Genomic DNA, 16,746 nt, shown 5'->3' on the forward strand with positions numbered 1-16,746 from the left:
GAGGAAACAAGGGACAACACGAGCATAAATATAAGCAGCAAGAAACTTTCTACCCATCGCTCACAAATTCCAATTATATTACCGATGATTATACTTGTATGGGGGGTTAGGGGGGCGGGGGGGGGAGGAATTCGGGACTAATAGAAGTCTTAAAATGTATGACTATCAGAGAGAGGAAGAAAATAAGGGGGAAAGATCAGTGATTGAATTTTAACGTGTTCCTCTGAAAGAGAAAACAAAGATGGATTATTCATCTTTTATTATTATATGGCTTAGTAGTGGAAGAAATGATTGTGGTCACTGCATGTATGAAAATTATGAAGGTCATGGTTTAGATTAACTTGCAGGACATTTTTTATAAGGTCCCCCTTTTTCTCCTTCAGAGTGGTCCTTGAGCATCAGTCAATGTTTGGTGGCTGCTTCTAGCAAGTCTTTTGCTTCATTAATTTTGGTTGCTAAGTAAGGAGATCCACCTGAGAGGACAAAGAAAAGTAAATGGATTAAAACACACTTCATTATTGACAGTTTTTAAAGTCTCAAATGAAATATAATACTTATGGAGTACAGACTTAGAGTCACTGTGCCCTAAAACAAAATTGTCAGTTCTTTTTTAGAGTTCTCCACAACGAATTATTGCTAATGCAAAGAGCAAGAGGAAAATTGAGGTGAATTTCAAATTCAGAATCATTATAAATCACAAACAGACGCTATTTGACATACAAAAATACTGGCCCCAAAACTGTCACGTTAAAGCTATTTAAGCATCATACACCTTCTAACTTCTAGTCCTGTACACTTTCATTGCTTAACACTAGAACTAACAATCATATTACAGTTCACCGGTCTCTTTGTGTGTTTTTTTTCTCCCCTTGAGTACAAATGATCTATAGCTGTTGAAAACATCATAAGACCTCAGTAGCTCACAACAAACCAAAAACATCTAGATAGCATTGGTGTGTATATTGTCCTGACTTTATCCAGGCCTTTTACTGATATCATACCACCCACTTTAAAAAGGAAAAAAGAAAAAAAAAGGGGTGCGGGGGGGGAGAAACCAGGGAAACAGAACAGCATAAGGGCAATGCTGAAGGAGCTATGTTTAGCTTTTTACCCTTGAGGATATCACTGACATTTTCACATCAAGATCTGAATCGCTATAAACACTTATGGATTATATCAGAGTGTCCTTGAATATACAATAAGAATTACAAATGAAATTGATGCAAGTTTCCATATGCACTTGATTATGAAATAAACTGACTTCAGGATTATCTTTGAAAATGATCTCAGAATTAGGTAATGTCAATCTTGGTAACAAGCTGTTTAAATTTTGAGAGTTACCAATGTAATGCCAGGCATCTTGTATATCCTCAACAAATACTAAAATATTAATTGAACTCAAACATAACCTTTAATTGATTGATATGCATTCTGGATATTTAAATCACTGGCCATAATATGCTCATTTAGCAGAAAGAAAAAAAATCAAAGGCATGCAAGATCGAAAGTCTCATTAAACATTATATTTATTGATGGCAATGTTAGAGGAAAAAAATTGACAGTTTACTCAGACTAACATTGAATTACCCTTCACCCTCTTTTAATTAGAGGGACACTAGACTTTTCAATTATGGGCATGGCAGAAACTTTGGGTTCGGCACCCATTCTACCTTCCTAAAACTTGGAAAAGCTCCTAAGCCTAAAACTACGATTCCTATATTCTCTTCAAGTAGTGTTTGATTCAAATTAGGATCTATCAATGAGAGGCAGTCTTGTGAGATTTGAAAGGCTGAAGAGAAAGGTTTTCTTGCTGGGCCTCTTTATTACTGCTGCTAGCAAGTGAAATCATGGTGTAGTGATGGCCACAACTGTGCTTTCCGTACAGTTCTAGTGGCAGTCCATGAGGTAGTCAATGAGTAGCTCTCCTGACAGAGCAGCTCTGTAATTACTAGGGGAGTCATTCTTGTAAGCCAAGTCTAAAAGGTACTCCTTTAGACCTTCCAACAATTTGTAACCATTCATTCCCTGCACTAAATGCTCTCCTGCTTAAAACATCTGGTTTCTGGCACTGAATCTTGACTGATATAAAATATATAGGATACATATCCTTTATTTAATGGAAACAATACAGTTTTGAATCTTTCGATCCTGCTCAGGTTTCTTGGGGGAATCATCTGGATTCCATTTAATTAGAATATGCACCCTCATTCTTGATCTCTGAACCTTTGTACTTTCACTAAATACTAGTGGAGCTCTTCTGCTCTGGGGTATCATGAACTATCAGGTTTTAGACCAACCCTCCCATTAACACCAACTAGAAGACTTTAATAAAATTCAAATACATCAGTATGAAAGCACTGGAGGTCTACCAAGTCAGCCAGGTCTTGAGGGCCAAGATCTTGGAGATGAGGAAATGCACTGTGATGAGCCCAATATTCTGTACTGCTTTATCTCCTCAAAGAACCAGACACAAAATAGTACATACTATACAATTCCACTTACATGAAACATTAGAAAAGACACAACCTATCTATAGTCAGAGAAAGGAGAATGGTGAATGTCCAAGTTGGGGTAGGGATTGGCAATGAGAAGGGACACCAAGGAACTTTTTGAGTTTCGAAATGTTCTATGTCTTCATTATATTACTGGTTACATGGGTTTATACATTTGTCAAATCTCATCAAACTGTGCATTTAAATATACATTTTATTGTATGCAAATTATATCTTAATATAGTTGATGAATTAAAACCAGCAAACTATATGTTGGTTATAAGAGACCATCTTTTTAAGAGTATAAAAAGGCATACACTAATGAAAATAAAGCTGGCATTGGTATGCTAATTATCAGATGAAGTACACTTTAAGGCAAAATGCAATACTAGAGATAAAGTGGGAAATTTCATAGTGTTAAAAGAGTCAATCTTAAATTTGAACATACCTAATAACACAGCTGCAAGATATATAAGGAAAACATAGAACTAAAGGGGAAAATATACAAATCCATAATCAGTGGGAGATTTAATATACCACTAGCAGAATTAGACAAAAACAAATACTAGTAAGAATATCAAGAAGTTGAATAACATGATGAACAAACTTGATCTAAATGACATACTTAAAAGACTCCAGCCTACAACTGCAGAATACACCTTCTTTTAAACGGCCCAAGCCACGTTCAAAAACCGTAAAACTTTGGGAAGGTAGTTAGAAGTGTTGTGAATGATGCAAAAACAAACAAATATCAGCTTATCAGACTAAATTCACAACCAAGTTAGGTTTATATCAGAAATCCAACACTGGCTTCAACATTAGAAAATTAATCAGTGTAATTCATCACATTAACAGAATGAAGAATACATGTATAATCATTTCAACAAATGCAGAAAACGTACATTCACAATAAAAACTTTCAGTAAGCTAAGAATACAGGGAAACTTCTTTGATGTGAGAGGACTTAAAAAAATATAGCAAATTCATACTTAGTAGTAAAATGTTGAAACCTTTGGCTCTCATATCAGCAACAAGAAAAAGATACCTATTATCATTTCTATTTAACGCTTCATTGGAGGTTCTAGCCATTGAAATAAATGCCCTCCTCTATTGCCCCCCCCGCCCCTGAAAAGGATTGGAAAGAAAGAAATTGTCATTCTTCACAAATGACATGACTAAGTATGCAAGAAAACCAAAAGGCTCTAAAGACAAAATCATAGAATTAATAACCAAATTTAACAAAATGGTGGATATGACAGCAATATACACAAAAACTAACTTTTCATGCCCTAGAAATAAATAACTATATAATATAAACTTTTAAAACAACACAGTTTATAATAGCATTTGAAAAATCAATAGGGATAAATTTAACAAATTATGCATATGACTACAAATTGAAAAATCTTATCGAAGTAAATTAAAGCTGGCCTAAATAAATGAAAGGATGACTTGTTCACGGATTGGAAAAATTCACTATTGTAAAGATGCCAATTTGCCCCAAACAGATCTACAGATTCATAGCAATCCCAATCATAACCTAGGAGGTTTGTGTGTGAATTGTGCATGTGCACATGCAAATTGATGAGACAGTTCCTAACATAATAAAATGTAAAGGGCCAAACATAGCCAAAAAAATCTTAAATGACAAAAAATGTAAAGAATTTACATTACCAGGGCTTCCCTGGTGGCGCAGTGGTTAAGAATACACCTGCCAATGCAGGGGACACAGGTTCGAGCCCTGGTCCACGAAGATCCCACATGCCGCGGAGCAACTAAGCCTGTGTGCCACAACTACTGAGCCTGTGCTCTAGAGCCCAGGAGCCACAACTACTGAGCCCACCTGCCACAACTGCTGAAGCCCATGCGCCTAGAGCCCATGCTCCGCAACGAGAAGCCACCGCACCGCAATGAAGAGTAGCCCTCGCTCGCCACAACTAGAGAAAGCCCGCACACAACAACGAAGACCCGATGTAGCCAAAAATAAAAAAATTAATTAATTAATTAATAAAAAAAATTATCGAAAAACTAACACTGGATATATGTTGACCTCAATGAAGTTTGATGGCACTATCAATTCATACTGTCCAAAAATCACTGGGGCTCAGCAAACCCATGATCAAAACCACTGTGATGAGCATAGTAACTAGGCATTATTCTAATATAGTATTTCATTTGGTTCATCCAACTATCCTTTGTAGTTGCTCAATTCTTATTTTCATTACACAAAGAGACTGAATCACAAAAAAGTTTAGTTACTTGCCCAACACTAGCCACAGAGTTAAACTGAGGTGGAGTCAGGATTCCCAGGAAGGTTAACACACCACACTGTCTCTCACTCTCTTTACAAACTTCTTTGCTTATTAAATTCCTACCGTGTTAAACATTTGGTTGTTATAAACCTTTTCTACTTTCTTCAAGCCGGTAACCCCATCACAGGTCCTCTTCCTTCTTAGGAAGATTGAAATCATGCCTTGTGGTTTACTTTTAAAGTATATGTCTATCTACTCATTAGATAATAAATACCTTGAAGAGCAATCACGTCTTAGATCTCTCTGTATTATCAGCACAGCTCTGAGTACACAGAAGGGAGTCAAGACGTGTCCTTGATGGGGAGAAGGAAGTGATGAATCACTATTCCCTTATTTTCTTGCATCAAGTACCAGTTTCAGAAAAGTAAAATCACTCCAGAGAGACAGAAAACAGGATAAACAAGTGTGTTACGAGTGGGTGCTTTAAAAATAAATATCTGCAAAACATCTGGGTAAAACAATCCTAACCAGCACAAGAGAAAATAAGCAAATATTCGACAACTAACAATTGTTACAAAGTTAGGTACAGGTATACCTTGTTTTCTCATGCTTTCTTTAACTGCACTCTGTAGATACTGAGTCTTTTACGAATTGAAGGTTTGTAGCAACCCTGTGTCAAGTAAGAGTCTATCAATGCCATTTTTACAACAGGTTTATTTTTTAATTAAGGTATGAACATACATTGTTTTTTAAACATAATGCTATTTCACACTTAACAAACAACAATATAGTGTAAACATAACCTTTGCATGTACTGGGAAACCAAAATATTCGTGTGACTTGCTTTATTGCAATATTTGCTTTATTGGAGTGGTCTGGAACTGAACCTAGTTATCTTTGAGGTATGCCTGTATAATTTATTACTAATGTGAGTTTCACAGAAAGTACACCAATGTGAGGATTAAGAATATATAAGTTCCTTTTTTCCTTGGGTCTTCCTTATGCAGATCCATATATTCCTTAACTCTCGTTAAAACTTATGAATGTCTACATCCCAAATCTGTAAGACAGAAGTAAGAAGTATTGCCATCTGCTGATTTGAAGGGTTCTTAAAAGCCACCCACCCTTCTTAAAAGAAAGATGTTAAAATCACATAGAAGCACATAGGAGACTGACTTCTCTGAACTTCAGAGGAGTTCCACTGATCTGCTCCCCAGTGGAACTGGTGAAAACTATATAATAACCCCCAACCATTTGAAACCTCTAGAAACGGTCTTAAAAACAAAATGAAAAATCTACTAGAGAAGATCTATGAAAAGTCAGTAAGAAAGGCAGGAATCTGTGGTAAACGGCTCCCTCCTATTCCCCTCCCAGCTCAGCAAGGCAGAGACTCCATGCTGGACTGCTCTAGCAGGAACACAGGGCTCCATCTCTCCCCAGCTCCTGGACAGAGGGCTTTCTTTCTGGGAGGAGCAGGACGGACCTTCGTATTTCTCTTCCTACTCCCAGTTGCCTGGTGCTGAGGCTCAGTCACAGGAAAGTGGAACAGAGGCTCTACCGTGGACATGGCTCCCTTAGAATAAATACTGGGACCTCAGCAGCTCTTTTCCCAGTCCTCAAGGCATGGTGGTTTCACACCAGGAGAGGCAAGCTGAGAAGACCTCTGGCTACTTCACTAAAATCATCCAGCCAGTTAATAAACAAATAATAATAACAAGCTACCCTGGGGGGTGGGGAGTGGCAAACCAGTACCCAGAGCTGCTATAATACATAATCTAAAATATTCAGTTTCCAACAAAATATTTCAAGGCATGTAAAGGAACAGGCAAGTATGACAGTATGACCCATACACACACCATGAAAAAAGTAGCAACAGAAACTACCTCTGAGAGTGACCAAATGCTGGATTTATGGAAAAAGACTCCAAAGTAGCCATTATACATTCACAGAACTAAAATTTTTTAAAAAATCACTAGAGGGGCTTGAGAGTAGATTTGAACTGGCATAAGACAGAATGAGCAAACTTGAAGATACAATGATTGCGATTATGCAAACTGAAGATCAGAGAGAAAAAGGAATGAAGGAGAAAAAACCAGAGCCTCAGAGAAATGTGGGACATCATCAAATCCATAAAAATACATGAAATGGGAGTACCAGGAGAGGAAAGGAGAAAAAAAAAATCTTTAAAGATATACTGGCTAAAAACTTCCCAAGTTTATTGAAAAACAATAACCTACACATCCAAGAAGCTCAACAAACTCCAAGTAGGATAAATTTAATAAGGCCTAAAACACACATCATTAAAAAATGCTAAAAGTCAAAGACAAGGAGAAAATATGGAAGGTAGCATTAAATTAATTTTAAAATGAGGCCATTAGACTGAGGTAGCTTTAATGCCTTAGTAGACTACATAATCAAACTAAAACCTAAGGCTATAAATCTCTCAACATTAAGAAATTAAAACCTGAGGACAACTAATCACAAACAGCCAACTAGACTTTTCCAAGTAAAGCAAATGCTTACGCTACAGCCAATCAAATAATTTTCTTGGTTTGATTCTGCCTCTTCTCTATAAAAATCTTTCCACTAGAGGGCTCCTAACCACTTCGGTTTGGTGCTGCCCAATTCAAATCAATTTTTGCTCAAACAAACTCTTAAAATTTTTAATATGCCTCGGTTTATCTTTTAACAGTAGCAAGAGAAAGACAGTGTGACACTTATAAAGGAACCCAATAACATAAAAAGCTAACTCAGCAGAAACAATGGAGGCCAGGAAGGCAGTGGTATAACATAAAGTCCTCAAAGAAAAAACTGTTGACCAAGAATGCTATACATTCAGCAAAGCTGTTATTCAGAAATGAAGGTGAAATAAACACTATCCTAGATAATAAAAAACTGAAAGAATTTATTGTTAACCGATCCACTTTAGGAGAAATACTAAAGGAAATTCTTTAGGCTGAAAGAAAGTGACCTCAGACGGGAATCTGAATTTACATATACAAAGAGCACTAGTAAATGTAACTGTGTAATTATAAAAGACAATATAAATGCCTATTTTGCTTTCACCTCTTAGCTGATTGAAAAGGTAAGTATAAAAAAATATGCATAAAATGTACTGTTTGGTCTGTAACATAGAAATATAATACATGCATAATACACGTGCTAGTAATAGCACAAAGGTATATAGGAGCAAAGCTCTTATAGATTAAGAAAATAACAGCAGACAGTAATGATTCTAACAATGTACTGTTCAGCTTGTAACATTAGTAGATGTTATGTGTATAACAATAATACCACAAAATGGGGAAAATGGGAATAGAGCTATATAGAAGTAATATTTCCATATATATTATAAGAATTAAGCTAGTATAAATCTGAAGCTGATTCTGAGAAATTAAGATATATATGGTAAACCCTAGAGCAATCACTTTTAAAAACCCTCAAAAATAATGAAATAATAAAATCAAAATGCTACATTAGAAAATATTCAGTGCAAAAGAAAGCAATAAAGGAAGACTAACAGAGGGGTAAAAAAGACATGACACGGAAAACAAAAAGCAAATGCAGGGACTTCCCTGGTGGCGCAGTGGTTAAGAATCTGCCTGCCAATGCAGGGGACATGGGTTCAAGCCCTGGTCCAGGAAGATCCCACATGCTGCACGGCAACTAAGCCCATGAACCACAACTACTGAGCCTGAGCTCTAGAGCCTGTGTGCCACAACTACTAAGCCCACGCACCACAACTACCAAAGCCCATGCATCTAGAGCCCACACTCCGCAACAAGAGAAGCCACTGCAATGAGAAGCCCGTGCATCGCAATGAAGAGTAGCCCCCGCTCACTGCAACTAGAGAAAGCCCACACACAGCAACAAAGACACAATACAGTAAATAAATAAATAAAAAATTTTTAAAAAGCAAATGCAGACATAAATCCAACTATATCAATAATGAAATTACATGTGAATGGAATAAACAATCCAATCTGTCATGAGGTTGTCGGGTTGGATTAAAAAAACATGATCCAACTAAAGGCTGTTTACAGGAGACAGACTTTAGATTCAAAAACACAAATAGATTGAAAGTAAAAGGGTGGAAAAAGATGTATCATGAAACACCAACCACAGACAAACTAGAATGGCTATACTCATGAGACAAAATAGAGATTAAAACAAAAAAGTGTTACTATAAATATGTATGCTCTTAACAACAGAGAACCAAAATATATGAAACAAAAACTAAGAAAAATGAACAGAGAAACAGACAATTCAACAATAAGAATTAATGCCCCACTTTCAATAATGGATAGAATAACTAGACATAAGATCAACAAGGAAGAAGACTTGGTCAACACTTAAAACCAACTAGACCTAACAGACATCTACAGAACACTGCACCCAACAACAGAATAGACATTCTTCTCAAGTGCACATGTAACACTTTCTAGGAGAAACCATATGATGGGTCATAAAACAAAACTCAATAAATTAAAAGGATAGAAACAATACATTATGTTCTCCCACCACAATTGAATGAAATTAGAAATCAATAGCAAGGAAAAATTTGGGAAATAAATACTTACAGGCCATAGCTTAAGTAGTGCTTAGAGAGCAATTATAGTTGTAAGTTCCTGGGTTAAAAAAGAAAAAAGATCTAGGGACTTCCCTGGTGGTCCAGTGGCAAAAAATCTGCCTTCCGATGCAGGGGATGTGGGTTCGATGCCTGGTCCGGGAACTAGGTTCCCACATGCCACGGGGCAGCTAAGCCGCACGCCACAACTACTGAGCTTGCGCGCCACAAAACTACACAGCCCACGTGCTCTGGAGCCCGTGCGCCACAACTACAGAGCCCATGAGCCCTGGATCCTGTGCACCACAACTAGAGAGAGAAAACCCGCACACCACAACTAGAGAGAAGCCTATGTGCTACAATGAAGAGCCTGCGCACCACAACAAAAGACCCCACATGCCGCAACGAAGATCCTGCCTGCCTCAACTAAGACCCAACACAGCCAAAATAAACGAATGAATGAATGAATGAATGAAATAAAAAAGAAAAGAAAAAAAGGTCTCTGATCAATAACCTAAACTTCAACCTTAAGGCACTGGAAAGAGAAGAGCAAACTAAACCTAAAGCAGGAAGAAGAAAGGAAATAGTAAAAATTAAAACAAAAATTCATGAAAGAGAGAATAGAAAAACAATAGGGAAAAATCAACCAGCCCAAAAGATGGTTCTTTGAAAAGAAGTCCTTAGCTTGTTGATCAGCAAAACAAACCTTTAGCTTGTCTGACCAAGAAAAAAAGAAAACAGATTCAAATTACTAGAATCAGAAATCAAAGAGAGGACATTACTATCATACCTTGCAGAAATAAAAATAATTATAAAGGAGTACTATAAATAACTATTTCAACAAATTAGAAAACATATATAAAATTAGACAAATTCCTCAAAAGACACAAATTACTGAAACTGTCTCAAGAAAAAATGGACAATCTGAATAGATCTATTACAAGTGAAGAGACTGAATCAGTAATCAAAAAACTATGCAAAGAAAACCCAGGTCTAGATGGTTTATAGAAGGGGAGGGAATGCTTCCTAACTCATTTTACAAGGCCCATATTATCCTGATAACAAACCAAAGACATCACAAGAAAACTATAGATCAATATTTCTTATGAACGTGAATGCAAAAAACTCAACAAAATACTAGCAAACTGAATCCAGCAACATACTAAAAAAATTTTGTACACCATGACCAAGTGGGATTTATCCCAGGGATGAAAGATTGGTTTAACAGCCAAAAATCAATTAATGTAACCCACATCAACAGAATAAAAAGCAAAAAACAAAAATCACATAATAACCTGAATACGTGCAGAAAAAGTATTTGACAAAATCCAACATCATTTCATGATAAAAACACTCAACAAACTAAGAACAGAAAGTAACTTCTTAACCTGACAAAGGGCATCTATGAAAAACCCAAAGCTAATACCCCACTTAATGGGGGAAAGATTGGGTGCTTTTCCATAAGATCAGAACCAAGACAAGAATGTCCCTGCTTACAACTTCTTCTCAACATTGTACTGAGCTTCTAGTCAGGGAAATTAGGTAAGGAAAAGAAATAAATTGCATCCAGATTGGAAAGGAAGAAGTAAAACGAACTCTATTCACAGATGACACAGTTTTATATGTAGAAAATCCTAATGAACCTACCAAAAAAACTACTGGAATAAACAAGTTCAGCAAGGTTGAAGGATATAAGATCACTATATAAAAATCAATGATATTCCTATACATTCACAATGAACAATTCAAAAATGAAATTAAGAAAATAATTCTAGGGACTTCCCTGGTGGCGCAGTGGTTTAGAATCCACCTGCCAGTGCAGGAGACTGGGTTCGAGCCCTGGTCCGGGAAGATCCTACATGCCATGGAGCAACTAAGCCCGTGAGCCACAACTACTGAGCCCACACTCTAGAGCCCGCGAGCCACAACTACTGAGCCTGAGCTCTACAGCCCTCAAGCCACAATTACTGAGCCTGAGAGCCACAACTACTGAAGCCTGCGTGCCTAGAGGCCATGCTCCGCAACAAGAGAAGCCACCACAATGAGAAGCCCAAGCACCACAACAGAGAGTAGCCCCCACTCAGTGCAACTAGAGAAAGCCCGCGCGCAGCAACGAAGACCCAATGCAGCCAAAAATAAATAAAATATAATAAAAAAAAAGAAAATAATCCTATTCACAACAGTATCAAAAAGAATAAAACACTTTAGAACTACAAAATATTGGTGAAAGAAATTAAAGAAGATCTAAATAAATGGAAAAACATCCCACGTCCATGGATCAGTAGATTTAACGTTAAGATGGCAATACTCCCTAAGCTGACTTACAGATTCAACACAATCTCTGAGAATTCCAGTTGACTTGTTTGTAAAAATTGACAAGCTGATTCTAAAATTCACATGAAATTGCAAGGGACCCAAAATAGCCAAAACAATCCTATAAAAAAGAATAAGGTAAGAGGAGTCACACTTCAAAAAATTAAAACTTATTACAAGGCAAAGGTTATCAAGACAGTGTGGTACTGGCACCAAAGACAAACATACAAATCAACGGAACAGAACTGAGGATTGGGAGATGGGGTGTGGGTGGAGCTAAAGTATGATAGAGTTTCCTTCTGAGGTGATGAAAATGTTCTAAAATTGACTGTGGTAATGGTGGTACACATCTGTAAATACACCAAAAACTACGGAATTGTACACTTTAAATGGATGAATCATATGGTACATGAATTATATCTCAATATAGATGTTTTAAAAAAACAACAGACAGAAGGCTCTGAAGAATACTTTGAGTCTGTTTCAGTTTATCAGGTCCTTATAGAGAATCACAGAAACCTAGGGTTGGAAGAGTCTTAAAGGGTTCTTACCTATTACACAATACATGAATACCTCCTATTATATCACCAAAAAACTGTCCTCCAACAGTTTTTGATCTCAGATGACCTTTACTGCTTCGCTTGAACATCACTTTTTCCACTGCTGTAGCTCCAGTGCCTAGAACAGTGCCTAGCTCCCAGTAGGTACTTGTAATTACTAGTTGACTGATATCTCATGAAGGGGAACTAGGATAGCTCCAACTACAAGCACAGTCTTCCTTGCAGAGGTCCAATCTTCACTGCTCATAGTTTCTTCTAAGTGAACATAATTCTGCCTCCATAAAGGCACAGAAGAGAGACTTCACATATTCATGCAACATTTTAAGTATTAGATATTGCATAGAAGTCCTCCAATTTTCTCACGATAGCAAGGTTTCTTATTCATTATTGCTTCACCCAAAAACCTAGGAGTTACCCTTCTTCATTTTTACTACCCCCAATCCATGAGCTTTGTTGGCTTTATCTTCAAAATATGTCCTAAATTGGACCATTCTTTACCTCCTTCGTTACAAAACCCATAGTGTAAACCAATATCATTCTTTCTTTGGTAACAATTTTCTCTACTAACTTCCTTGCTTCCACGCTTGACATCCTATAGCTATCTTTTCTGCATAGCTGCCAAAGCAGACTTTCTCATATTGTATGTAAATCAGATCATATCATTCCCATTACACTTAAAGGTAAAAGCCAAAGTTCTTAGCATTAGCTCTCCAGCTACGTCATCATCTGGCCCTGGATGTTCTCTCCAATCATATTTCCTACCACTTTTCTCCTTCTCACTACACTCTAGCCAATCTCCTTACAATTCCAGAAATACACAGTATGTCCTCATTCCAAGACCTTTGCACTTGATGTTCCTTCTGCCTAAAATACTCTTCTTAAGATTTCTGCAAGACTTCCTACTCCCTCAGGTCTTTGCTCAAATATTATCCCCTTACAGAGAATTTTAAGTTGATATAATAAGTAATACTGCAACTGCTTCCTCTCCAGCTGCTGAGCTCTACCCCTCCCCCACTCTGCTTTATTTTTCTTTAAAGCTCTTATTATCATGTGACATTTTTCATACTAGTCTTTTCTGCCTAACGACTCCCAAAACTTCGTGGCTAACAACAACAATGTTTTTTCCCCCCCTCACTATTCCATGGATTAGCTGGGCAGTTCTTCTGAGCTGGATCAGGTTAGCTAGGGCTGGCTGGTACAGGATGGCCTCACTGGGACTTCACCTGGGATGGCTAGTCCTTACACTCAACTTGGTCTTTTTTCCTTCAGGAGGCATAGACCAACCTGGTCTTCTTCACATGGTAGTCCAGGTTCTAAGAGGGTAACGGCTGAAGCTGAAAAGCTTCTTGAGGCCTAGACTCAGAATTCATACAATGTTACTTCTGCTATATTCTGTTTTGTTGAATGAATGAATGACTACTCATAAGACACTGCTTCCAGCTCCTCAACATCCTATTTGGTTTCCTCTGAATACTACTTAGTTTGTCCATGTCTTCCAAAATCTAGCATCCAGAAAGGGACACAAAATTCTGCACAAGATCTAACTTCAGCTCAGTACAGCTGGGTAATAAATATTAGCTGAATAAGTGAGTGACAAGTACAGAAGATTGTGGTAATATTCAGTCTCATAATACAGATACTGTGTGCCCTTTAATGCAGCTTAAGAATGCACTGGCTTATTTCTAGCGGCTTTTACACTGTTGAATTTTATAGCCTTTAAGATCAAATATACCCCCATGGCTCTTTTTCATGTGTAACACTGCCAAGTCTCTGCCCTATATTTACACAATTGATTTTGGGGACCTAAATGAACGTTACATTTATCCCTGTTGAATTTAAATTTAATCTCTTCTAATTCATTGATCTCTCTAGCTGATCATTTCCACTGACACACTTTTTGGTCTGAGATGAAAAAGTTTGAAAATTGTTGCTTTCATACAAAATACATGGCATTCAAAAAAATAATTACCTTGTATACCCAAAGAAGGCCTGAAAAGGGAGAAAGTAAGTTCCTAGAGGAGTATTAGGAACCCCTGGGGGTCCACAGTGCATGCCTTGCTAAGGCTGCTATACATCAATGAGAATGAACAAATGACTGCTCCACATTACAATATGGATGAATCACACAAAGATAACGTTGACCCAAAGCAGCCAGATGCAAATGACTAGACATTCAAGAGACAAAGCTAACGTATGATATATACATCAGGATAGTGGTTCCTTTTAAGGTTGAGGTAGACTGAAAGGGGTCTTGAAAGTATCCCATACTTTTCAGGGGTATGGTGATGTTTTCGTCCTTGATCTGGGGGATGTTTATACGAGTATGTTTGTAAAAATTTATTTAGATATATATTATGATGTGAACTTTCCTGCCTGTATTTTCTACTTCAATACAAAGAGAACCTAAAAATAAAAAGAGATTGAGGAGAAACATAATCTCTTTAAAAAAAAGGAAATCGAATTACATCACTCTACTGCTTAAAACCTGACAGTAACTTCCCACTCTATTTAGAATAAAGTTCAAATACTGGGTTGGCCAAAAATGACCCAAATATTGGGTCGTTCGGGTTCTTCTGTGACATCTTACGGAATATTAATATTATACAAAACCTATAGTGTTTCATTACCATAAAGCATACTGTTTTCAAACTCTGGGCACCACCTCATCTCACGCAGTTTCTCCCCTTGCTTATTACACCCCTATCATACTAGTTTTCTCCCTTAAGCACAATAAGTTCTTTCCTCCTAGGAACATGCTAGTTCCTTAACTTTCCAACCACTCTTCACATGGCTAGCTTCTTTTCACCCCTTAGGGCTCCTCAGAGAGGCCTCCCCAAACATCCCATGTAAAGTTGCCTCTTTCCCGTATTCTATAATCTCAGGCCATTATGCCTTTTATTGCACTTATTGCAATTTGAAATAGGTTTACTTGTTTTTTGTCTGTCCCTCCACTAGAATGTATGTTCCACGAGGACAAGGATCTAGTTGCCCTGTTTTACAGTTTTTGGGGTTTTTAAAAATTTATTTATTTTTGTGCATTAGGTCTTCATTGCGGTGCGCAGGCTTCTCATTGCGGTGGCTTCTCTTGTTGAGGAGCACAGGCTCTAGGCGTGTGGGCTTCAGTAGTTGTGGCACACAGGCTCAGTAGTTGTGGCTCATGGGCTCTAGAGCGCAGGCTCAGTAGTCGTGGCACACGAGCTTAGTTGCTCCACAGCATGTGGGATCTTCCTGGGCCAGGGCTCGAACCCATGACCCCTGCATTGGCAGGCGGATTCTTAACCACTGTGCCACCAGGGAAGCCCCGCCCTGTTTTACAGTTTAAATCCCAAGATTTATTAGCACAATGTTCTGACACCTTGTAGTAGTTGAATAAATAATTTCTGAATGAATAAAAGAATAGTTTCAGGTCATTTCACATCAAGCTAATAAGTCTTTTAAAATTTTGATATGATCATTATATATTCATTTTCACAACACTATTTTACCTGTACATTTTATTTGTATGCCTTCTTTTTATTGATTTGCTTATTCATTCACTAATGAAAAAAATTAGAATTTATTAAATGTCAGACATATAGGTTCTAAAGATAAATAAGCCATGTTCCTTACTTTTAAATATCTCACCACTTATCAAGGAAAATTAATGTGAGAAAACAAAATTATCTTACACAAAGCCTTAAATCTAATTAAAATGTTGAAATGAAGGGAAATGAAAGATGAGCCCTCTAAAACAAATAATAGTCTAGTACATCTATCAAAAAAGGAAATTGAGCTAATTAGGCATCACTTTTTCTTAGTGATTCCATGTTAACTCTTAGTGATCATATCTTCCTTTTTCTAAATGTTTGAAATACACCTTTTAAATGCAATATATTGTAATAAGTTGTAATATATTATTACCACGGCTTCACATCAAATTTGGCTTCTTTTACAATAAGGGTAATTAAGGAAAACCCATTCAACAGTATAATTACTTTGACTTGTTTTTAATCCCAATATTTAATTTAATTTTGATTTAAATACTATTAAAGAAGAGAGAGCATTATATGTTTATTGAAAGGGGACATACATGGAAAAAAGGCTGAGAATGTGCTGCGGCAAGCAGATTTCAGCTAAGTGTGAGGAAGAACTTTTTAGTAGTTACCGCTGCCTATCAGAGCACTGCTTTGCGAAGCAGGAAGCTCTCCATCACTAAATATCTTTAAGGAAAGCTAACAGGGCATTTTTCCCAGGATGGAGCAGAAAGATTTAGTAGGCAGCATTGATTAGATCAGTGTCCTCAAACTATGGTGAAGCACTTTTAAAAAAATTTTCTTGGATGTCACAGCAGTGTCAAATGGCTATAAACATTTCTGAATGCTTACTTTTGATTTCAGTTTTTTTGTTTTTTTTTTTTTTTGCGGTACGTGGGCCTCTCACTGTTGTGGCCTCTCCCGTTGCGGAGCACAGGCTCCAGACGCGCAGGCTCAGCGGCCATGGCTCAGGGGCCCAGCCGCTCCGTGGCATGTGGGATCTTCCCGGACCGGGGCACGAACCCGTGTCCCCTGCATCGGCAGGCGGAC

General features: G+C 37.4%; 1 protein-coding gene across 2 annotated transcripts in view; it reads right to left on the reverse strand.

The window, feature by feature from the left end:
* Positions 1 to 242: 242 nt before the first annotated feature.
* The window catches only part of DNAJC15 (DnaJ heat shock protein family (Hsp40) member C15), a 67,693-nt gene continuing 51,189 nt past the window's right edge, over positions 243 to 16,746 (reverse strand). Inside the window, exons 6-7 of one of the 2 annotated variants that reach the window (XM_028497815.2) lie at positions 5,019 to 5,097; positions 243 to 473 (exon numbers count right to left, since the gene is read on the reverse strand). In XM_028497815.2, the coding sequence (XP_028353616.1) occupies positions 443 to 473; positions 5,019 to 5,097 (110 nt within the window). In that variant the 3' untranslated portion in view covers positions 243 to 442. The remainder of the gene's footprint in view (positions 474 to 5,018; positions 5,098 to 16,746) is intronic. The other variant, XM_007114626.3, reaches the window with a different exon arrangement.

Source organism: Physeter macrocephalus, chromosome 13 (genome assembly GCF_002837175.3).
Source record: "Physeter macrocephalus isolate SW-GA chromosome 13, ASM283717v5, whole genome shotgun sequence".
Taxonomy (NCBI): Eukaryota; Metazoa; Chordata; class Mammalia; order Artiodactyla; family Physeteridae; genus Physeter; species Physeter macrocephalus.